The 23,947-nt window shown below is 35.4% G+C and overlaps 2 protein-coding genes across 2 annotated transcripts; one reads left to right on the top strand and one right to left on the bottom strand.

Moving 5' to 3' along the window:
* Positions 1 to 1,520: 1,520 nt before the first annotated feature.
* Positions 1,521 to 3,958, bottom strand: LOC141701378 (uncharacterized). Its single transcript, XM_074505041.1, has 7 exons — positions 3,926 to 3,958; positions 3,685 to 3,762; positions 3,353 to 3,381; positions 3,015 to 3,163; positions 2,710 to 2,891; positions 1,925 to 2,623; positions 1,521 to 1,674 (listed from the first exon to the last, which is right to left on the bottom strand). The coding sequence occupies exons 1-6, from the start codon at positions 3,956 to 3,958 to the stop codon at positions 2,582 to 2,584; spliced, it is 513 nt and encodes a 170-aa protein (XP_074361142.1). The 3' UTR covers positions 1,521 to 1,674; positions 1,925 to 2,581.
* Positions 3,959 to 17,222: 13,264 nt separating this feature from the next.
* Positions 17,223 to 19,932, top strand: LOC141701376 (transmembrane E3 ubiquitin-protein ligase FLY1-like). Its single transcript, XM_074505040.1, has 8 exons — positions 17,223 to 17,250; positions 17,404 to 17,537; positions 17,626 to 17,685; positions 17,854 to 17,947; positions 18,062 to 18,226; positions 18,870 to 19,195; positions 19,579 to 19,705; positions 19,829 to 19,932. The coding sequence occupies exons 1-8, from the start codon at positions 17,223 to 17,225 to the stop codon at positions 19,930 to 19,932; spliced, it is 1,038 nt and encodes a 345-aa protein (XP_074361141.1).
* Positions 19,933 to 23,947: the final 4,015 nt, after the last annotated feature.

The raw sequence follows: 23,947 nt of genomic DNA, 5'->3' as shown, positions 1-23,947 counted from the left end.
TTAAAAATTGAACATGCTCATTAATTTGTATGGTTATAAAAATATCATATTTTTAATTTAATTATATAATCCAAGTTTAATACAAAAACTCCCGAATCGACTCCAAATCTAACTATGACTCCAACTGGGTCTGAAAATACCAAACAATAAGGCCTAGTCACAATGAACCAAGGCCTACATATGTTATTGGGATTTTAGGTATTTCCGATTATTACATGTCTCACTTGAATTTTAGAGTGAACAAAAGAGCGAAAGCTCGAGTGTTCCACCAGTGGATGCCAAACCATTCTTGCAGTACTCCCAAGTGAACTGGTCTGTCCGGCTGGTTTCCTAATATACATCCCCTGTAAACAACACAATTAAATGTTATTAGACATTTATACACACACTAAGGTGCCATAAATAGGTAATGTAAACTCTAATGAATGGTAGGAATTTCCAGATACATGATTGATGAGTAAATAGACTCTGTGAATATAACACATGCAAGGACGATTTTAGGTATTTCCGATTATTACATGTCTCACTTGAATTTAGGTATAGGTATAGCCTTGGCTTACCCTCTTATCCACAAGGACGATAATCATCGGATTACATGATAATTGATCCACCAGATACAAGGTAAGTGATTTCCACGCATACAACTTTAAATTGGAGAATTACCTCCAAAGTTTCTCAATGAGGATAACCCTTGAATACAGAAACAAAGCTCTCAATTAGAATAACCCATTTAAATTAAAAGCTATATCAATAAAAAATAATCTTAAAAGAGAACAAATATATACCAAAAAACTTATATATCAGCATTCAAACAACATTTTTCTATATCTACATCTACATCAACATCAAAAACTATCTACTTACAATTACATTCCTAACCTATCTAGCTCACTAAAGGCGCATTCCCCAAGCAATTCTCCCCAGATGGATATGCTGCGAAACCATAAATAGTATCAGCTGAAGCAAAGTTCGTAGCATCACGTACAACTTCCACAAAAGCTCTAGCTTTGTCAATGACTTCATAGATCTTGCCTTTGTGTTCTCTAGTCGCAGAGCAATATGAGTTAATAATCAGTCTAAAAGCAATACAACCGAATATTTAGCACAAAGCTGAAATTAAAAAGTTATCTCTAGCCGCTATTGCTTTAAAACTTTTACAGTTGAATAAATTCTCTCTCATAATTTGCTCAACAGCTCGGATAATGACTAAAGTAGGGTGTCCTGGACCTTGATTAGGAACCATTGCTCTCAGCTCAACTAAATCAATAATTCGAAATAGGGTAATTCAAAGAGCTTTCAAGATAAGAAAAAAATCACTGATTAAGGCTTGTTGTAGCTGCTAGAGTGAGAAGAAGAGAATCTATCTAAAACAACTTTACCAAATTAGCCAGGGTCGTGTCACATCAGAATATGTTGTAGAGCCTTTCATATCAATTACAAAAATATATAAATAATAGTGTAGCGAAGCAATATATGAAACTTACCTTATTATGAACACTAAAAAATCCTGTAATTTGGAATGTGGCTCCTGACCAAATAATCAATAACACTTCTGGATAGTCCTGCTAGAGTAGAAAGGGGTATCACCAGTAGCCGATTCAGGAATTTATCAAACATACAATTTGTTGTGAAAAATCCCATCCGAACAAAAGTCATCCCAATGGATGCTTCCTGCTGTAGTAGCAGCTATAAGTAAGAAATTTGGTGACACTCTTGACCAGAAAAAAATACACTATAAGCTTAAATTTGGACAAAAAAATGATTAGAGCAGCTCCTAATTTATTCTACATCATCTGGATTCAAAGAGATGCAAAAAGAGTAACCGTGAGAAAGATGAATTAAATATGTACATATCCACACACATGAGATAAGAAATCAGACCAGCCAAGTATGAAATAATTTCTAACAGTAACCACCTACTCACCTCTTCCAGTATAATACGATCCCATTTCACGGAGTGTAAAGTAGATTTGCCGTTACAGGATCCATATTCAACTCCTTCCGACTTGTTGGTAGAAGAACCAGCTCCAAAAGTCTTATCCTTGTTGTAATGCTTCCCTTTCTTTGAAGACTCCTCCTTTCCTTCATCCACCGACTCAACACCCTTGCCTTTCTCTGATCTGTTTAGTTCAGGATTCTTACCCTTCTTCTGTTTCGACTGCTTAGAGTTCTAATAGCATTTAGACCGCCAAAATATTTCAGGTGAATAGATATCTTATGTTCATAAAATAATAACTTTCCACACCAAATGCACTTATGTTTAGCTGGCATAACATTTTTCCTCTACTCAGCTTCAACAATAGAATATGTAGTAATAACAAAATCATAATCTGAGAATTCATGAAGGGTTTTGCCTCTGTTGCCTCCATGACACACTAGCACCTTGTTGCTACCTCTTAAGTTAAATCGATCAATCTCATTTACCCATTAAATCACAAGGGTAGCTTTAACTTCTGGCAACCCTGATCAAAATTTACAAGTATGTCTGCCATAATGGAATCCCCAAACAACAGGTATCCGAAGATCCCAATGGTAAAGTAGATTCCTGAGCAAAGTACTAGAGAAATTCGAACAACTGAGGTCATATCTGATGCTTCCCTAAGCGCCCCTCCAATAATATGAACTGAAATTAAAAACATTTTCATAAGTAATTTCCTCAGAAAATTAGTGTCATTTATAAGAGTACTTGTTTCTATTAGTTTAACTAACCATTGAAGTGAAAAGTGAATGTAGTGACGGTGACTGGAGATGAAGCGAAGAGTTAAAGAAGGAGGCTCGATTGTCCAACTGAGGTATGAGCTTTGGTGTATTTGTTTTGCCTTCTAAGAGTGCTGAGATTGCCATTCCTGAGCATATCCCCACAAACACCAATGCTAACAGAACTGATACTGCTGAACAAACCTTAATGATTCTTTAAAACAAAAAACAAAGAACACGGATACAGGGATCACTAAACTGGAACATAGCTAATGTATGTACGAGAGAGGTCTACATTGATTATTGTATTGACCTACTCGACGGAACAAAACTAGTGGTAGTGAAATGAATATTAGAGTAAACAAAAGAGCGAAAGCTCGAGTGTTCCACCAGTGGATGCCAAACCATTCTTGCAGTACTCCCAAGTGAACTGGTCTGTCCGGCTGGTTTCCTGATAATACATCCCCTGTAAACAACACATTAAAATGTTATTAGACATTTATACACACACTCAGGTGCCATAAATAGGTAATGTAAACTCTAATGAACGGTAGGAATTTCCAGATACATGATTCTTGATGAGTAAATAGACTCTGTGAATATAACACGTGCAAGGTTAGCTTAAAGTAAGTTGATTCCTACAAAATGTTCAAACCTTTGCCTTGCCATTTTAGCACTTCTTCCCTGATAAGATGTCGAACCAACATATCGTCAGAACCATCCAATACCTGGACAAGCATTATTTCTCTTGTCCAGTCTTATAACATATATTATGGGCATGCTCCGCAATCCAGACCAGCATCAATCAACTTTTTAGTTGTAACATTCTTATACATTTAATTAGTTGGAACATGCAAGATATCCTGTGGCACTAATTAACCGCGACTAATAACATATAGCTTTGCAGTGATGCATTTAGAGCTCAGGAATGTAAAAGGCATCTGTCGATGTCATAACCGTCAAGTATTATCATGAACGGGCATGTACCTCTGGCATAAAAATTACAACATGATCTAGTGTCCGAGCATCAAATTTTGAACTGTTTGGCTTTTCTAGACCCAACACCTACAAGATGCATGAAGCAATGCAGTTAATCTTAAGTGTATATTATCTTTCAGTGAACGTTCTACATAAATAAATCTATAAATTAAACTCTAACTTACAGATCGATCAAATCAGAAATCTGCATTCCTAATCAATATAAATCTATAATTAAACTCTAACTTACAGATCGATCAAAATCAATAACAGAAATCTGCATTCCTAGAAGATCCCAAGATATGGAACTTTATTTCTCTGGCATAATTAGCAGCCAGTATGATTCCTTTAATCCCATGATCCCCAAATTCAGCAGGAACCAACACACGTGCTGCACTCTGAAGACATGGATAAAATAACAGTTCAAATCATTAAGAAAATATAATATTTGGGACCCTGCACAGCCACCGAAAAACACAGCATTCCCCCACTAATGTTAGAACATCAATGTAATCTTCAGCTATAAGCTACACAAATAAAATCATTTATGCGAGTACGAAATGACAACAGTAAATTCTAATTTGAATAGGCTTTCCTCCAAAAATTCCGATTCAACATGAAATTCTAAAAAATTAATATCAATACAACACGTGTCTAGCAGTAACAATAACAAGGCCACCAGTATAGCTTATAAAGATCTGTAAACCCACTTCTTTCAAGATTAACAATACATACACCAACTTTTAATCGAGTAGATTAGAAGTTAATCTTACCTAATCAAGCAAACCCAATTTCTTTTAACACTAACAAAGCTCCAAAGACCTGTAAACAAAACTTTATTAAAATAAAAACATAAAATTTGAAATAAATTCGAATAAACTTACTTTTCCTCACATAAATTGAGTAGACCCAACTTCTTTCAAGATTAGTTAGCACGGAATTCGAGCTCGATTAGGAATTATCCCGTTTAATATTAAAGGTTAGTTACAAATAGGGTATAATTAGGTTTAGAGAGAGTGGATTGAGAAGAGAGGCAAGTGAAAGATGAGGGAGAAGAGAGACTGAGAGAAGAGAGATGAAGACAGTGAGAGAGAGGAGAGAAAAGAGAAGAGAGAATGAGAGAGGGAGGGGGCACCGGCAAAAAACTTGAGGAATAAAATGGGTTTGGGGGGGGGGGGGAGCGGGAATTTTTTGGTGTATTAACGGGGGAAAGAAACAAGCGGACCTTTTTTTTAAAAAAAAAAACGATTATAAACATCGGTTAGTTAGATAACCGATGTCTGACAATACCTTTAATATCGATTTTGAAGCGACCGTGTTAAACTGCTTTTAACATTAGTGAAATTTCTAACCGATGTTAAAAGGGTGATGTCGTAGGCACTATTTCTAGTAGTGGTGGGTCCCTACTAACGTGGAGGGCTAATTTTAAAATTAGGAAAGTTATTGTGTGAACTAGTAAAATGTTAGTGTTAAAAATAAAGAAAGCTTAATACAAATTTTAAAAGTTATTTTCTAGTTTTCATTTTAAGGATTATTTCTATTTGAAAAAATGCATATATATATATATGAGTCACCACATTTTTGTTGTAGACCACGCAGACCACCTATGTTCTGCAATCAAAACCCTATGAATATATTATTTCCTGAAGCATGTTTATGAATATCACTAATTTATTAAAATTATTGAATATCATTTAAGTTTAATAAGTATAATGTGTATATTCTGCAATCTAACAATTTTTTTTGCAAACTAAACATGTTTCGTAGGATAAAACATTTTGTAATGTTCTACATGCAAGTACATGTATGATATTCAATATTTTGAATAAAATAATGATCTTTGTAGAACATAATTCGTAAATATTATATTTTATAATGTTTATGCAAGATTTTAGTTATCAAAACATAAGTGGTCTCCGTGGTCTCCAAGAAAAACATGGTCTTCATAGAATTTTACTCATATAATACATACTTATAAATTGTAGGAATTTCAAAAGAAATCCCTGCTTAGTGAGAGAACTAGAGAGTCCTACTGATTACGGTTGATTTGATTTTGATCTTGTGGTTCGGATTTTGTGTAAACATATCTTTATTTTGTTTGTTTAGAGTAGCAGGGTAGTATTTTGAATATTTTAGAAGATTTTTTGGGTGCCTGCTTCTTAGTAGTAAATAGAAATATATATGCTTAAAGAGCCTCAACAATAGGACATTCTCGTTAACAGAGTACCTTGATGATCAATCTACACCCATGCCCTTGATGAACATGAAATACCAATAACATCTTCATAAACCAACAACAGAATACTTTAATAGATCTACACACCTAATTCTAACATAATAGAACACATTAATAAATTTACACCCATGAGTGAACAACTTAACATGGGAGGAACACAATAGTTGTTAGAAATTTAGGATAAAAAACAAGTCTTGTCGATACTCTTTCAAACTAAATAAGGCAAATTTAAAATCATTATTCTTTACCTTTGACCATTTTTTTCTTCACCAAGAGACAACTTCACCTCTCAAATATATGTGATTTGAACCTAACAATTGAACATGAAATCCTATGTTCTGTAGACTTTTCTTTAAATCATGATTCCATAAAGTTCGTGCAAGTTTATAAAATTGTAGTTATCGTTCTTACAATTTAAAAGAATATTAGAAAGTTTGGAAAAAGCAAAAGAACGTCGTATATTAATATGAGTACTATGTAGAATACCTATGTTCTTGATCTTCCATTGAAGATAGTGATATAACTCTAGGATATTCGATATTCTTGAATATAATCTAAGTAAAAGAAGTCTAATGTCTTAGAGAATCGAATTTGGTAAATTTCATATATTAGACCATTTTACATGTTACACCGAACTATACTTTTTTTTGTAATGTTATATACACTCCGTCCATTTTAGTCTTGTTGTCCATTTCTACTATTTTTTTCTTATCCCTAAATGATTTGTCCAATCCAAAAATTATGATAAATAGAGCGTGAATATCATTGTCTCAATTTTATATTAGCGCAATTATTACCCTTTTTTGTTTGATTGAATAAAATATGAATTCTGATTAATGAAAAGGAAAACTGGATGAAGGGAGTTCTTCTCATTACTCAACATAATTTTTTTAATATGTATATTAATATACCGTGTTTAAGTTAATGTCAAAAAATTAGTTACAAGGTTGTTATCCAAAAAAGAGTAGAAAGTAAATATTACATTTTCTAAATTTCTTCATGCCTTTCAAGTTGGTTAAATATATTGTACTAAATTGATAAATTCTTCTGGTTTGTAAAAATACTAGTTACGAATATAACATTATTTCACATTTAACTAGATAAAATTATATAAATTAATTACAAAATTGTAAATATGATATAAAGGGTTGGAATAGTAATTTTATTGAACACTTTAGGGAAATATGATTTTCCTCTTCCCTTTATATACACACAAAATGTATTTCCTTCTCAAAATAATATTACTCATATCATATACTGTGAAATACTTAGCCGCCCACAAGTGAGAGAAACACTGAGAGAGCACGCGTTTGTATAATCGTTCTTGTTCCAGATCGTTGGACAATTCATGGTCAATCGTTCTTGTTGTAGATTGTTGGACGATTCTCAACCAATTGCTTGGATATAGAAAGAAACATAAATTGTGCAAGTGGAATATGTTCGGATCTGTAGATCTTTCGGTATCCACTTCAATCAACTCATAAGATTCTGAGCCTCTGAATTAACAATTTTTTCATGAATCCTTGAAGATAAGATTTTAGGTTTTTTAACAATTTATTTGTGTTTATATGCTCAAATCCCACATCTTCCTCATCAAACCATTTTTCATCATCCATCGGTACCTTAATTGGACATAGCAAGAGAGAAAAATTGTGTGAGTGGATTGTATTGAGATTCATGCATCTTTCATTACCCACTCCAATCAATTATTAAGATTAATATGAGCGTCTGAATTAAGTATTTTTCATGAATTTTAGTATTTTTGTGTTAATTTTTTTTCGATTATGTTTATGTGCTGAAAGTCGCTCCCACGTCCTCGTGTGAGCACTTTGCATCATCCATCCATCATTTATCTATATCTACCCTGTGCGTTATCCATCCATCCCTTATCTATATCTACCCTTACTTTACATCATCCATCCCATATCTATATCTACCCTTACATCCATCCCATATCTATATCTACCCTTACATCCATCCCTTATCTATATCTAGCCTTGACATTTTACACATCATCCATCCTTCCCTATTTAAAATTCTACCCATCTACGTCTCTTTCCAAATAAATTTTAAAAAATTTAAATCACTGTTGTAATACTCTAACTATTTTTGAACTGTAACTCAATAAAATCATTGAACAATATAATCTCAAAATTTTAAATATATTTGCTATCCTATCATTCCTATTATACCAAAATTGACTTAATTGTTCTAATCATATACTACTTTTGAGTTATAACTCAATAAAATCATCAAAAACAAGAATAATACAATTAAAAAATTTCCTATATTGGTAAATTTTTCCAACTTTTCCCAATTATAACTAGTTATAATTATAAAATGCTAACCATCTTGATTTTAATATGAATCGACTTACCCCGTCATCTTCTGGTCAGCGGGGAACCAGCTGATCGGATATATGTGATTCAAACCATGATTAAGTGTACCATGCATATATGTACACATCTATGTTTATTTATAAAAATTATACTAATTTATATTACGGTAAATCAAATTAAATTAAGTTCGATTTTAGATTTTTTTATTAAGATATAGCCTAAAATTGTTAACATGAATTTTTTTCCTTAAGAAAAAAATTGATACATATAAAAGGTTTAACAGAAGTCATGGATCATTTTCATTTTTTAATTTTAAAATATTAAATATTTATATTGCAGGAAACAATGAAAAAAGTGCTCTCAAAAGAAGTGAGGTCTACATTTATTTGGAGGTAAAATTTTAATTTTTTATTTGAATTAAAATTATTTATAAAAAGGTCAGCATCGTATATGAACTTCCATCACATCTATTAGTTAGCTACCTACCTACAATTTAATGTGTAAAATATCCTCTAATGCATCCATACAACAAATTTGCAGTCTACAAGTAAGGCTACACACTATTCATATTTTTAATCCAAGTAGTTATCAAATAATTATATACTAAAAATACAAATCACATAGCACAAATGAGGAAAGAAAATCTAAAATTTGTAATCAATTTCATACTTAGGATTTCTCACATAGATGTGATCAAACATCACTCTAAATTGCTTGTGTTTTTCAAAAAACCTTAATGTAAATTGTAATATGTTGTCCAACATTTAGGCCGGGAATCGTGATATGTTTTTTAGAGCGTAGTATTGTGTCAATTTAGTTGCTGGTTCACTTGATCATTATAAACAACAGTTTCCAAGAAAGATCAGTTGCTTTATACATGAGTCATGTCTGTATAATGCTTTTTTTCTTTGTTGCTTGCAACTTTTGTCCTATGTAATCCTTGGCTTCGTAATTTTTTTCATCAAATTATGAAAATCATATCCTAACTTTAATCTTTTTCTTTCATAGATCCTCATGCAGATGTTTCCAATAAAATATAATTACGATAAAAGTTGGATCGGGATATAAACCGAGCCAGTGAATTTGTCATCTGCATGACAGCCATTGATTTCACTTAACATCGAGATTTTTGCATGGTACTTTTGGACAATGTTGGGCCAAGGAAATGAGGAGGACTTCGAATAGGAAATTAGAACCTTAGAATAGATGTTTGTAATAAAATGCCCAATAGAAGCCCAATTGTAAGGGGGAAACCCATTAAAGACTCCATATAAATATAGTGTAATTGCCCTACTTGTAAAAGGTTGGAAAAATAAGTATCAATAAAGAGTATAGTTCCTCATATAAACATGGCTCAAACTAGGGTCATCATTTGATACTAGAAGGAGCTCTTAAATTTGATACTCCAACATGATCATTGAAGAAACAGATCTAGAGAAATGTGGGAACACGACAGAGATCCAAACTGTTCAAAAATCAGAACATGTTGCTTCCGGTGGAGGAAAACCCCCCACCTGAAGGATCTCAGGCGCATAGACAACCAGTCAAACGCAAGAGGAAAATGATTAAGGATACTCGCTCTCGTATTTTAACAGAAAAGGGGAAGCAGGTGCTCTCCAGTGATGCTAGGTTGCATTTACAAAAGTTGCGGCAGAAGAAACTGTTACGAGAACAAGAGATAGACGGTGTAGAAGGCTCATATGAAGAGCTCAAGATGTTAGAAGCTGAAACTCAAAGACTAGAGGCGAAATTGGAAAAAATAAGAGAGATTCAACATTTGCAGTAAGAGTTGAAACAAGCGTTGATTAAGGAAGGTGGTGATGAGGAACTTGATTATGTAAAGCTTTCGGAGGATGATGATGATTACTATTATGATGAAGATGAGGTTTCTACTGAGTCTATATATTCAAGACCCCGACATCCTAAGACAGTGTCTTTAGGGGGAACTTCGCAAGGGTCGGTGTCAAAAGACTCGATCTTACAGGAGGAGTTCTTAAAAATGCAGGAAGATATGGCCCAGTTGCGAGATCTAGTTCGCACTCAATCGAGGTTCGAAGCCCCGGTGGAAAGCCCTCTCTCTCGAAGCATCGAGAAAGCAAAATAGACAGGACTTTAAAAACTCTGGCACTTGATCAATTTGATGGATCCTCTGACCCATCGGGTTTCCTTAACACCTTTGACGGTCGAATGGTGTTTTACGAACACTCAAAAGTCGCCCGTTGCAAATTCTTCTCTACATGCTTATAAGGCACAACCCTACGTTGGTACAACAATCTCCCATCTAGGTTAATTGACTCTTGGACTATGTTGAAGATTAAATTTCAAAAAAGATTTTCAAGCAACTATAAAGGGGGCAAAATTACGGAATCTTTGATTACGATGAGTTAACGGCCTAGCGAATCTCTGAGAAGCTATTTAGGTCACTTTCGTCAAGCTATATCTGAGATAACAGACCTAGAGGAGCCTTTGGCGGTGAATTATTTAGCAGCAGACATTGATGGAAACCGACATGACATTTTACTAGAAGAACTCATAGAAAAACATCCTCAACACCTTCATGCAACATTCCAAATTTTTGAACACCGTATGACACTCCAAGAGGCAGTGGGTAGTATAAGATCTTTGAGACGCTCTAGTTACAAATATGACAGGTCAAGAGCTCATAGTCCCCGGACTCCGAGATCGCGAGGATATAATTCCAAATACCCTCGACGTTCAGCAGCAAGAAGAGATAATAGAATGGAAGAACATCGAACCGCGAGGGGTCATGAATATCAATGATGGTCTTTCTCAGACCAAAAATGGCAGGCCCGGGACAGAAAAGATAAAGAGTTTACCAAACTCATAGTTTGCGACTATCATGAAGATACTGGACACACTATAGAACAGTGTTACCAATTAAGCAATCACATTCAATCCAAAATCAGAAAAGGCCATTTCGTCCATTATATCGAAGGACAAGGCCAAACTCATTAGAGACAAGATGACAGAATAGTCGACATAATTTTTGGGGGTTACGCCGCCGGAGGCGTGTCAAACAACTCTCGTAAGTCGTACGCTCGAGAAGTGTGTAATGTTAATCCTAAGTGTCCCAAAAGATACAAGCCTTTTCCATCTCTCGTCATATCCTTCTGGATTAGAGCTATGCCCCAAATATCATACGAGGCCATCAAGATGCGCTGGTTATCACCGCCAAAATCAACACTAACATAGTAAAAAAGATCCTTGTCGATAACGGTAGTTCTGTCGACATCCTCTATCATCATGCTTTACCGTGAATGGATACAGGAGATAGAAAGCTAGAAAATACCCATTCACCTCTTTATGGCTTCACATGTAATGAGGTGAAAGTGGTCGAGATAATTGACCTGTCGGTGCTTTTCGGCACGATGCCTTGTCAAGTATGGAAGATAGCTAAGTTCCACGTAATAAGTGCAACCTCAAGTCACAATGCTATACTAGGGAGAATGACAATCTCGGCATTATAAGCCATTACATCGATCCCTCACTTAAAAATGAAATTCCCGACTGAGTTTGGAGTGGGAGAGATGTGTGGCGACCAAGCTGTGTCAAGACAATGCTACTTCACTACTGTTGTGCATAAGAAGCAAGATAATGACACTCAATCTGTCAATGAAGTCGTTCAGATAGATGCCGGTAGCATTTTCGACATTACAAGGGATCCCTCGTTCTCACCTGTCGGTGAAACGATCGAGATTGCGATTGATGAAAATTCCCCCAGCAAATCGGTTAAAATTGGAAAAGATTTAAATCCTCAAATAAAAGATGAATTAACGAGGTTGCTTCGGGAGTTCTCGGACATATTTGCATGGTCACCATCCGACATGTCTGGAATTCCAACTGATGTTGCAAGACACTCTCTACATGTCGACCGTCAAAAGAATCCTGTCATACAAAAGAGGCGGACTTTCTTAGATAAAAAATGTCGAGCTATCGACGAAGAGCTTGATCGACTTTTAGTGGCACGATTTATCGAACCGGTGAAATTTCCTACATGAATTGCTAATGCTATCCTGGTTAAGAAAAGTAATGGAAAATGGAGAATGTGTGTTGATTACTCCGACCTCAATAGAGCATGCCCTAAGGATTATTATCCTTTGCCAAATATAGATCAACTTATAAACGCAATGGCGGGTCATGAAATGCTATCTTTCATGGACGCTTTCTCAGGCTATAATAAAATCAGGATGGATGATCAAGATTGGGAAATAAACGACGTTTATCACACATCGAGATGTCTTCGAATATCGAAACATGCTTTTTGGGTTGATCAATGTCGGTGCGACATTTCAGCATATGATGGATGAAATATTTAAAAATCAGTTGGGTCGAAACCCCGAGGTGTATGTCGACGATATGATAACAAAGTCAAATTTTTAAGCGGTCATACCCTAGACCTTCGAGAAACCTTTGAGAATGTTCATCGTAATAATGTGATTAAATCCGTTAAAATGTTCTTTTGATCTAACATCTGGAAAATTGTTGGGATTTCTTTTCTCCCAACAAGGGATTGAGGCTGACCCCTCCCAAATAATAGCTATATTTGAAATGAAGGAGCCTTCGACCATTAAAGAGGTGCAACGCCTCACTAGATGGATAGCGGCCCTTCGTCGTTTCATACCACAAGCCTCTAAAAATGTTGTCCATTTTTTAAGGTTATCAAAGAGGCTTCAAAGAATAAGAAGTTGATGTGGGATGATCAATGTAAAGAAAGCTTTGAAGTATTGAAAAATTTCCTGACAAGCCCACCAATTTTAGCAAGAGCATTGTCTCGTGAAGCTTTGGAAGTGTACATCTCAGCCTCTGATGGGTCGGTAGCCTCCGTTCTAGTCAAAGATGTCGAGGGATGTGAAGCCCTAGTTTACTATGTTAGCCATACTCTGAAAGATGCAGAAACTCGCTACCCACATGTGGAGAAACTAGTTTATGCTCTCGCCATAACAAGCAGGAAGCTCCGTCACTACTTTTAAAGGCGTCCTATTAAAGTCATGACTAATCAACCCCTGAAGCGCATCTTGCACAGAGCAGATATGACAGGGCGTCTCGCTGCTTGGATGGTCGAACTTAGCCAGTTTCACATCGAGTACCTATCCCATAGTGCAATGAAATCCCAAATCCTATCAGTCTTTGTTGTAGAATGCAATTTTGACACATCTACAACTGAAGAAACGATGTTCCCACAGATGCCTATACTCTTTATGTCGACGGATCTTCAACAACATAATCAGGGGGTACAGGTGTGATCTTGATCAGTCCAGAGGGCTTCAAAATACAACAAACTTTGAAATTCTCATTCCCGATAACAAACGATGTAGCTGAATAGGAAGCATTGTTAGCAGGAATACGCCTAGCGATTGAGCTAGAAGTGAAAGTTTTAGAAATATTTGGTGATTCCCAGCTTGTCACCAAACAACTACAAGGCGAGTTTAAGGCACATGATGTTCGAATGTCGACATATTTGAATCTAGCCATGTCTCTGCTGGGGAAAGTTTCGTCATGGACAATCAAGAACATTTGCAGGGAAGACAACCAATGGGCTGACGCCTTGTCTAAATTAGCATCATCCGTCGCTTGCAACATCAGAGGCAATTTATGTCGAAGAAAGAAATGCTTCCTCTATTGATATGGATACTCCATACGTCGACATGCTGAAGGTTAATGAAATCTCCTCTGTTACAGATTGGCGTCAACCTATTTTGAAGTACATCTTGCAGAATAAATTGCCACAAGATAAGGGTGAAGCCAGAGCCATTTCATACAAGGCAAATAACTATTATGTGCTAGAAAACAAATTATATCGACGAGGGCTCGTGGAGCCACTACTCCGATGCTTGGGACCAGAAGAGTCTCACACCTCGATAATCAAAGTCCATACAGGAATTTGCGGGGATCATTTGGGTGGAAAGAATTTAGCCCTTAAAATAATGAGGCAGGGTTTATTTTGGCCCATAATGCGAAGTGACTGTGAGGATTTCTTGCGAAAATGTAAATCATGTCAGATATATGGAGCGGTATCTCATCAGCCCTCGGTGGAAATGATCCAGATTGTCAACCCATGTCTCTTCTACCAATGGGGTATAGACATCGTGGGTCCCTTCCCGAAGTCCAAAAACCAGGCACAAAACATCTTAGTGGCTGTTGACTACGTAACAAAAATGGATTGAGGCAAGACCATTAGCCAAAATCCGAGAGAAGGAGATGATCGAGTTTCTAATGGAGTTCATTATATTCAGGTTTGGGGTCTCAAGAATTGTGGTAACTGACAATGAAACTCAATTTGAAGGAGAAAAGTTCACCAAAACACTTTGACAACTTAAGATTAAAACACATCAAATCCTCGGTGGCATAACCCCAGGCTAACAGACAAGTTGAAGTGTCTAACGCATAATCTAACAAGGATTTAAGAAATCTATGAGTTGCCGAATATGCCCTGGTCTTAAAGAACGACCCCTAGAAGTGCGACGGACATATCCCCTTTTAAGATGGCTTTTGGCTTGGAAGCAATTTTACCCGTCAAAGTGTTTCTTAACTCATCAAGGGTCGAGTATTTTGATGTTGAAGCCTCACGAGAAGGATTCCAACTTCATAATGTTCTTATGGAAGAAGTTAGGGACGAGCCATCGAAGAGAGTACTCCAACAGCAAGTGCGTACAACAGCTTATTTCAACAAGAAAGTAAAGGTTAAATAGTTTTTGGTTGGGGATCTAGTCCTTCGAGAGTCGGCGGCTTCACAACCCACCATCACGAGAAAGTTCAAAACCCCATGGGAAGGATCTTAATAAGTAACAGGGCTCGTCGTGCTAGGAACCTACCGACTGTCTATGCTCGATGGTACACCCATAAAAAATGCTTGGAATGCTATTCACTTGAATAAGTATTATCAGTAGTTAAGTTATTTGAATTGTGAGAATGAAAAATGTCAACTTTCAGACTATAAAAATTAGTCTTAACAAAAAGGGGTTGATATGAGATCCCCGTTAATAGCATGTTGTTTCTCTTTACAAGATCAAGCCAGGTTTATGGTGTTACAAGATAGAGATGGTTTGCATTTCAACGTCCATGACTCCATTCTTAACCTTTAGGAGGAATCTGCCATAGAGAAGCAGACTTATTGACCTTTGCAAACCAAGCAACCACTTTCAACAAGGAATGTTACTTCTAAAAATCTTCAACAGATCTACGTTGCTTTGAATTGGCTAGATCGCCTAGTGGATTGGTTTCTGCTGATTGGAAGGCAGAACCGAGGACTACTATGATTTGAATATATGCACAAAACTTTAGGTTCTTTAAGTTAGAAAATTTAGATCCTTACTTGGGCCTCACCTGTTAAGTGAAAATATAAGAGCCTCTCCTTTTTTCTTCTTATTTTCTGATCACTATTAATTACTGCTCCACTGTTTGGCCCTTTATGTTGAGTTTTCATAAAAGCCTGCATCAATTCCTATACCTTGTGATTCAGTTTGACAAACTTTATGTGTTTTGTTTACTGGATTAGATGTCAAGCTTTTCTTGTTATGATTTTATGGCTCTTCCATGTTGAAAGGCTTTGGCACTAAATATTATGGGTATTTTTGAACATTTTTGAAATGCAGAATCTTATCAAGGGACGACCAATCAAAAGTAATTCTATTATTCGTTCTCCCTCTATCTGTGATAAAACCTTTTCATTTAGGGGATACCAACTGACTGAGGAGTAACAACTGTCTGATTGATTTGGTAAAAAATGAGATTCGTCCTTATTCCCTGGCTTGATTTTTGTGGCCGAAGTTTTTGCCTAGTGATTTCATCTGTAACTGTTTAATTTTTTATAGTTTTCTTCTATGGGGTAGGCAACATACTTGTTTACTTCAGTTTACATCATCATCTTGCATATTTAGCCTAACTAGGATGTTTGCATTATGCTATTGTTGATTTAATCTTGATGTGGCTCGTTTTTGTCATTTTTCTCCTTAAAAAGAACTCATTTTTAGTTTCCATTTTGCCATTGGCAGGGGATGGTTATATTCTATAGGTGTTTGAAGATGAACATAAAGTGTGGGGTGCAACAATCAAAATAAAAGGGGATTATATATGGCCCTTACGACTACTTCGAGCAGTAGCCTACACGTACTGATATGATTTGCACCCGTGACTCCAGTTTTAAATCTTATAGTGTGTTCAATACTGATATATGTATAATTATACTGCAGAGAAAAATCTAGAGAATCTGGATACAAAGATGATTACAATATCTCCAATCCACATTACTCGGTAATTATCATAACAATTTGAATTGAATGTTGTTTTGGCCATATGATACTTGATAGTAAATTGTTGATTAAAGTATCTCATATCAGTAATTGTTATCACAAATTAATAGTAATGTTATTTGCCATTGTATGGTTCCTTCTCACGTAATTTACCCTGTTACTTGTGGCACACTGGCATATCATATGCAGCAGCAGGACCGTGATAAGCTGTAGAACTTGGGACTATATCAATGAGATCTAGCAACTTCGGGACATCAATTACTCATTGTTACCCTTTCTTGAGGATCAACAAGACTTTGGTGCCTGTTCGGAGGGGGGGGTGTTCGACTGGAGTTTGAAATTTTTTTAACTTACATGACGTGCTATGCCTTGAAACAGTTTGGACTTCTCACATCCCAGGATTTTCAAGATTTTCAATGGGTCAAGATTTGGAACAGAAAACTCTGTGTGATATCTACTTCATTATTTGTAATTTTTTTTCTAACTCTGTATTGGCTAGAGTCCATACTAATTACTAACTTATTCATTTTTGTTGTAGCACCTGTGATCGACATAGAGAAACATTGTAACATCACAGTAAGGGCTCGGATATCACGTGTCCCGTCCATGCAAAGTAGTACGTCCTTTTCCATGGAGCGTAAACTCTCAATGTTATTTACTTTTTCAGTTTCAGAAATTATAATATAAATAATGCAAAGTATTATGTCTTCCATTGCACTGTGCCCCAATGGTAAGTTATATTTAGGATCCTAAAAATTTTGCAATTTATAAAAAAAATCTTTTTAATGGCACAATTGCTCAAAATTTGTGTGAAAATAATTTCCGGCTGGGTGTAGTGGCCTAAAGTGTTATTCATTTTATCATGTGCTTTTACTTTGTTTAGATGAAGCTGCAATGGTAAGATTTTTGATGGATGACAATGGAGATTGTCTGCCGCCCATGCAATTGAATGCAACTTCTGTAAACACTGAGATGTTTTTTGACAAAGCATTTAATTATAACCTGATGGTCACTTTTGTATCCTTCTCTAACATTACTTGATCAAACATTATGTATTGATAGATTGAGAATGGTTGATTCTCCTTAACCGTCTGCCATATATTAGATCTCTATCCTTCAAGTTCTCCTGTTAATTCAGCAAAGGAAACATAGCAACACGCAATCTGTAAGGGTTCCATCTCGATCCTATATGTTGCTTCTGTAGGATTCTCAATTTGTGCCAGTGATCAGCTACTGCAGTTTTGTTGTTTTAAGACACTTGTACCGTTCTTATTTTATGGATATCTGCAGTTTTTTTATATACTAGCTGACGGATATTCCATCCTACTGTCAGGGAGCTGTCAAAGTTTCAAGTTTCACAATTGGACAACAGGCTGTCATGGATGCATACCTTTGTCTTTTACATTTGACTGCAGGAATCACAGTTGGTAATTAGAATAAAACTTATTCTCTGTCTTTGGCATTGACCAAATTTTATTACTTTAAAAAACTATTTCTCACTACTTGTGTTCTCCATAATCATCACTTCTTCATGTATGCAGAACAATTGTATAACGCATTTTCCACTGCCGCATTCTTCAAGTTTGTTATCTTCTCTTTTTGTGAGTTGAGATTTTTTCTCCATATATGGAAGGCAAATAGGCCTACAAATTACATACAGAGTGTGGAAGCGAGGCGTGAACTTTCAGTTCTTTATATTTATTTCTGTGAGTAAAACTTTTGCTTAGCTGTTTGTAATGAATTTTTGTCCTGTATGCATACCTTTGAAATTCATAACTTGAGATTCACATTGAACATTTATCACTATGAATGCAGTTATACCTGAATCTCGGGCCACTCTGTATAGGAAGATACCTTTTTTTAATTTTAAATTTTAAATTGCTTCCCCAATTTAACATGTATCTTTGTTACTTGGATTACCTATTCTGACAATCCTACATGAAATGCTAAGATTATGATCATTTTATTGCATGAGCTTGTGCAACGTTGTGCTGTTATAGTGTTTGGCAGTATATGTAAGGTTCATTCTAGTAACAGAAGATAATAGTATACCAGAAAACATAATCATGAATCTTTTGAGAGGATATATACAGTTGCCAGTTCTGCTCCAGAACAGTTGCAATCCTAAGCTATCCTCTTCTTCTGCATTTGAAAGAAAAGCATTTGTGTACTTGTAAAATAAGATATCTGATAAAAATATTTGATGGCGTATAACTTTTTTGTGGAATAAATGTTTCAACTTATTAGCATTAGTATCAATTATATTAACCTAAAAGTTATGGATATTTATTCTTAGTAGGGAAGTAGTGCTACTTCACACTCACACATCTTTATGGTTTACGTTTTCAGGTGGTATCCTTCTGGGAGGTATTCTGATCACGTACGAGTTCCCTAAATTCCTTCCAGTTATTACTCTGGTTGTGCACTCCTACTGGATACCTCAGAGTGCCACAAATGTTTTTCGTGACCCAAGAAAGCCACTACAGCCTAGTTACATTATTGGAATGAGTGTAACTCGGCTTGTAATTCCTTTATATATCTTTGGATGTCCCCGCAACTTCATGCACATTAAGCCTGACAGGAGTTGGTGCATCTATTTGGTGGGTTTTGCTGGGTTGCAAGCAAACATTCTTCTTCTGCAGCACTATCTTGGATGTCGATTCTTCATTTTTTTGGCAGGTTTGATGTAACTTTTCACCATATATTCGTGCAACCGTTTTCTATTTTGTTAATTAGTTTATGTAACTCTTCCCTGTTATTATATATAAAATCAAGGTAGAGAATGCCTAGTCCCTGCATATTGTTGTAAAGAAAGTGCCAACCAATATTCTAACTTAATTTAGTTGCTGAATATTCTAATCCCTGTATATTGCTGGTTCACTTGATCATTATAAATAGTAGTTTCTAGGAAAGATCAGTTGCTTTATTCTTGTGTCTTGTCTGTATAATGCTTTTTTCATTGCTGCTTGCAACTTTTGTCTTCTGTAAACCATGGCTTCGTAATTTTTTCCTCAAATTATGAAAATCATATCCTAACTTTGATCTTTTTCTTTCATAGATCCTCATGCAGATGTTTCCAATAAAATATAATTACCATAAAAGGTTGGATCAGGATATAAACCGGGCCAGTGACCGCGTCATCTGCATGACTGCCATTGATTTCACTCAACATCCAGATTTTTGCATGGTACTTTTGGACAGCTTTCAGCTTGAAGTTTAAGGCTATGTAAAACTAATTAAAAATGTTTAAGGGTAAAAGGTAGCTAGCCACTCCCTGTGTAACTAACGTTGTCCGAACCTATATGTGCTGGTGACGCCATGTGAACATGTCTTCCATTCACATTGCTTACTTAAGTGGATGGATATAAAGATGGATTGCCCAACCTACAGGCGGCGGCTTCCACCAGTGTAGCTACAGGGACGGAACCGGGAGGGGGACCATCAAAACTATCTAATATATATATATATATATATATATATAATTGGAACATTGAGGGGACCATGGCGACCCATGCCCCCCGCCAAAATCCATCCCAATAGAGACAACAATCAACCCGGGAACCGTAAAGGATGCTGACTACACTACAACATTTTTGCAATCATACAACTATTTTTTTCGTTGTCTGAAAGGTAGTTTTTCCGTTGTGTATCCAACACTCGTATGATCGAAGGTTGGACAACAGTCGTTAATACAGTTGTAATAAGGGAGATTCAACAACAATGTTTAACACTGGTTACAATCTGGATGACACAACGGTTGTTTTAGAAAAACTATTGTTGGAACATTTTTAACATGACAGTTTTCTTAGTAATAAACAACAGTTTATTTACGTCAAGAGAAAGTTCTAAATTTTCTTTCCAATTTTAAATATCTTTTTCAAACAACAGTTATTTTATACATCTATTATTTATATAAAAGAACAACAACAATTATTTTCAGAGGTAGTAATATAAGTATCTTTTAGACAACAATTTTAGGGTGGTGTTATAATGCAAAAGAGATAACGGGTTACTTTTCGGGAACCATTGAAGAAACATTTGTAACACGACAGTTTACTAAGTAATAGACAACAGGGAGTCAATGGCAAGAAATAGTTCAAAACTAATTCCTTATTATTCAAGCAATGGTTGTTTAAAGTAACAATTGTGTAAAACCTTTTAAACCAATTCTTTTTATATTGTGTTCTAAGTCATGTCTTCATAGTTCAAACAACAGTTAATAACTAACTGGTGTTATTGAATTGTTGTTTAGACAATGACTTATATTTTGACAAAATTATGTACTTGAGGTAACCGTTGTCCGAAAATGATATAATGCTTACTTTTGATTTAAAAAAACCATTATCTTATTAGGTATATACATTTTGCATATTAATTTCATATTTAATTAAAACTAGTTGCATAAAAAACCACAAAAAATAGGCCCTGCCAAAATAAAAATACCATAATCCAAACAAAATCATACCATAATCTAGGCCCCCGCCCAAAACAAAACCAATTCACTACCATACCATAATCCATACCATACCATAATCCATCCGTTCAACAATCCAAAACAACCAGATCTACCTACCAAACTATCAGCAATCCACCGAACACAAAATACATTATCGCAAGTCTACTTATCACCAACTACATACATAAAACATCCACTTTACGATAAGTTCAAACGAGTCTACTTTTCAACATTTGATAAGTTCAAACGAGTCTACTTGTCAACATACGATAAGTTCAAACGAGTCTACTTATCACCAACTACATACATAAAACATCCAGTTTACGATAAGTTCAAAAGAAAAGAAAGGCGAGGACCTAGCTTGCACAATGTTTCATAAAATATTTTGCAAACTCAACCCATCTCGTTGATGTCATCCTCAGTGTAAACCAGGTTTGATCTACGCAACCACTGAAAAATCATCCAAAATTTGTATAAGTAACATGTTCTGCCCTTATAAGAGTAAATACAAAGTGGATGAAAAGGCCCACAGATAGTCAATTGTCACCTTATTAGCAAAGTCCAGCTCCTTATCATGAATGATTTCCATCATATATCGCATCACAAACAGGCCACAATCCTTGTTCCCGGTCTGCACTGGAACTCCCTAAAATATTCAAACAAAATTCATTTAAAATATCCAGTCTCCTTTAATAACATAATTAATATATGATCACAAAAATAAATAAATACCGCCATGTTCTCCCACAATACTTTCTTCTTCAGAACCTTTCTCAAATCCTCCTTGTACATTTTAATGGCACTGCAACCAAAACGAGATATATCAAAACATAAAATAACCACTACAAAATATGGTCGGACAAGATTTATAAGTCAAGACTTAATAATCAAATTTTATAACGTGAACTCTTACTTGTCGACAACTTCCACCCATTCTCCATTTGCAATTCGGCGTTTAAGAGGGTCCATATAGTAGACTACCTCTGCGTCTAGATTGACAACTGTCAAGGTCCAGTGGTTGCTACGAAAAATAAATAGAGGTGCTTGTTAAATAGTAAAGCCTAAATTTGATGCTTTTTTCTCAACCAAACAACTAAAATATCATCAAAAAAATTACATTTCTATTGAATTAAAATCAACCTAAAATTATTTAAACTCACTATTTGTGAAAAATAATCCAAAATGTGATACTAGTAGAGTGTAATTTACTGTAAATAACATGATCAGGTATAACTCAAAAATTGAAGGCTCGTACTCATAAAATTTAAATTCCGGTAAATAAATCAACTTTAAAACTGAACCTATACAATTATCATCAAATTTGAAGTTCAAATATTATGAGGTTGAACTATACAATTTCCCCCGTCCTTAGAAACAAACCTAACATCTAGTAACAAAATCAATTAAATACTGTAAGGCATGTGATTACTTTTATATTAACTTTAAAACTGTCAAGGTATTTGATTACGTTTATACTGAACCAATGCAATTAATTATAAATTCAACAACAAATATAATCGAGTTTAACTATACAATTGAATCCATTCCTTAAAAATAAAAGCTAATTCTTAAAAAAAATTAATAAAAAAATGGCAAGGCTTAACAGCTTAATAGCTTGGGATAGTAAAAATACTTACATATCATTGTACGGCAGGAGAAATGTTTGCCCTTTCCTAGAATCTTTAAATCTTGTACACAATTCACGCGACCTCTACACTGCACTGCCACATCCAATGGCACCGATTGTGCCCGGATCTACAAAGCTAATCATGTTGACCATCTTATGCTTCTTCACATATTCATTCAAGAAGCTACAAATTAAATTAAGAAGTCCTTAGTAAAGATTGTCATATTTATCCAAGGCTATACTACTTCGAAAAAAAAACTTTGAATGAAAAGCTTACTGAATAAAAAAGGCAAAATGACAGAGCCGGCCATTTCACCACCAGAGCACACTGCATGTATTTCAGATAAGAACATGATTTGCTTCTTGTAAAGCCAAATGCTTCTTTGCTTAGCTCAAAAGAAATTGTTCGGCCACCACTCAAGGCTTCCTTTGCCCATGTCCACAAACGTTTCATTGCAGAAGGATAATTGAACCAATTGAACAACAAGCTCTGGTTCAACATCTTCAATTACTTTATACATCTTCTTCATTTTCTTAGCATGGGCTTTCTTGGTTTTTCTAAAACAATTGCAAATAAAAATAATTAAAAAAACAGACTAAACAAACACATAGTACATATATTAACCATACTAAAAAAGCATTCTGACCTTGGTGGCCAAAAACATGAGAAGGTACTGCTATTATTTCCTACAATTATCATGTTTCTCGGCCATGCAATAAAAGTTCCCATGGCTTCTTGAACAGTCAAAATTTCATCCCCAATAGGGAAGGGAATCTTAGCATCTCCTTGAATGACTTTAGTGATAGGACACCCTTGCATTCTTTTCTCCAAGACTTACTTCATGGATAGTCTTCTCATGTGCCTTCGGGAACGCGGTACTTCATCAATTGTTGCACAAACAACAATGTTGCTCAACGATCCAACAGCCAATCGGCATACAGAACTACCCGAAGAATCCACTTTCATTTCCTCAACAGCCCCTTCCACTATCATCCTCACCCAGCCACCTTTTTATTATCCTCAAGCTCCACCGCTAAATCCATAAACAAATTATCTATCAATGTCACATTTTTTATGAACACCTACATCCACATCCACATCCACATCAACCCCCACCCTTAGAGGACAGCTTGCCTGCTGGGAATTTGGTTTCGGACTACCATCATGTTGTACACCATTTTTCGATTAATGTGCATTGTATTTTTCAAATTTAGCAGCCCAAAATGCATCTCTCTCTTTAATAATTTTGGAGTCTCCTCTGCCATGTACTTTTGAATTGCCTCACGTACCCTTTCTTCCACTGTCCCGCTTTTTTTTTCCCTCGGAAGATCAAAATAAACCGA

The sequence above is a fragment of the Apium graveolens genome, unplaced genomic scaffold (genome assembly GCF_009905375.1).
Source record: "Apium graveolens cultivar Ventura unplaced genomic scaffold, ASM990537v1 ctg3791, whole genome shotgun sequence".
NCBI classification, from domain to species: Eukaryota; Viridiplantae; Streptophyta; class Magnoliopsida; order Apiales; family Apiaceae; genus Apium; species Apium graveolens.
This window is presented reverse-complemented; position numbering and strand designations above follow the sequence as displayed.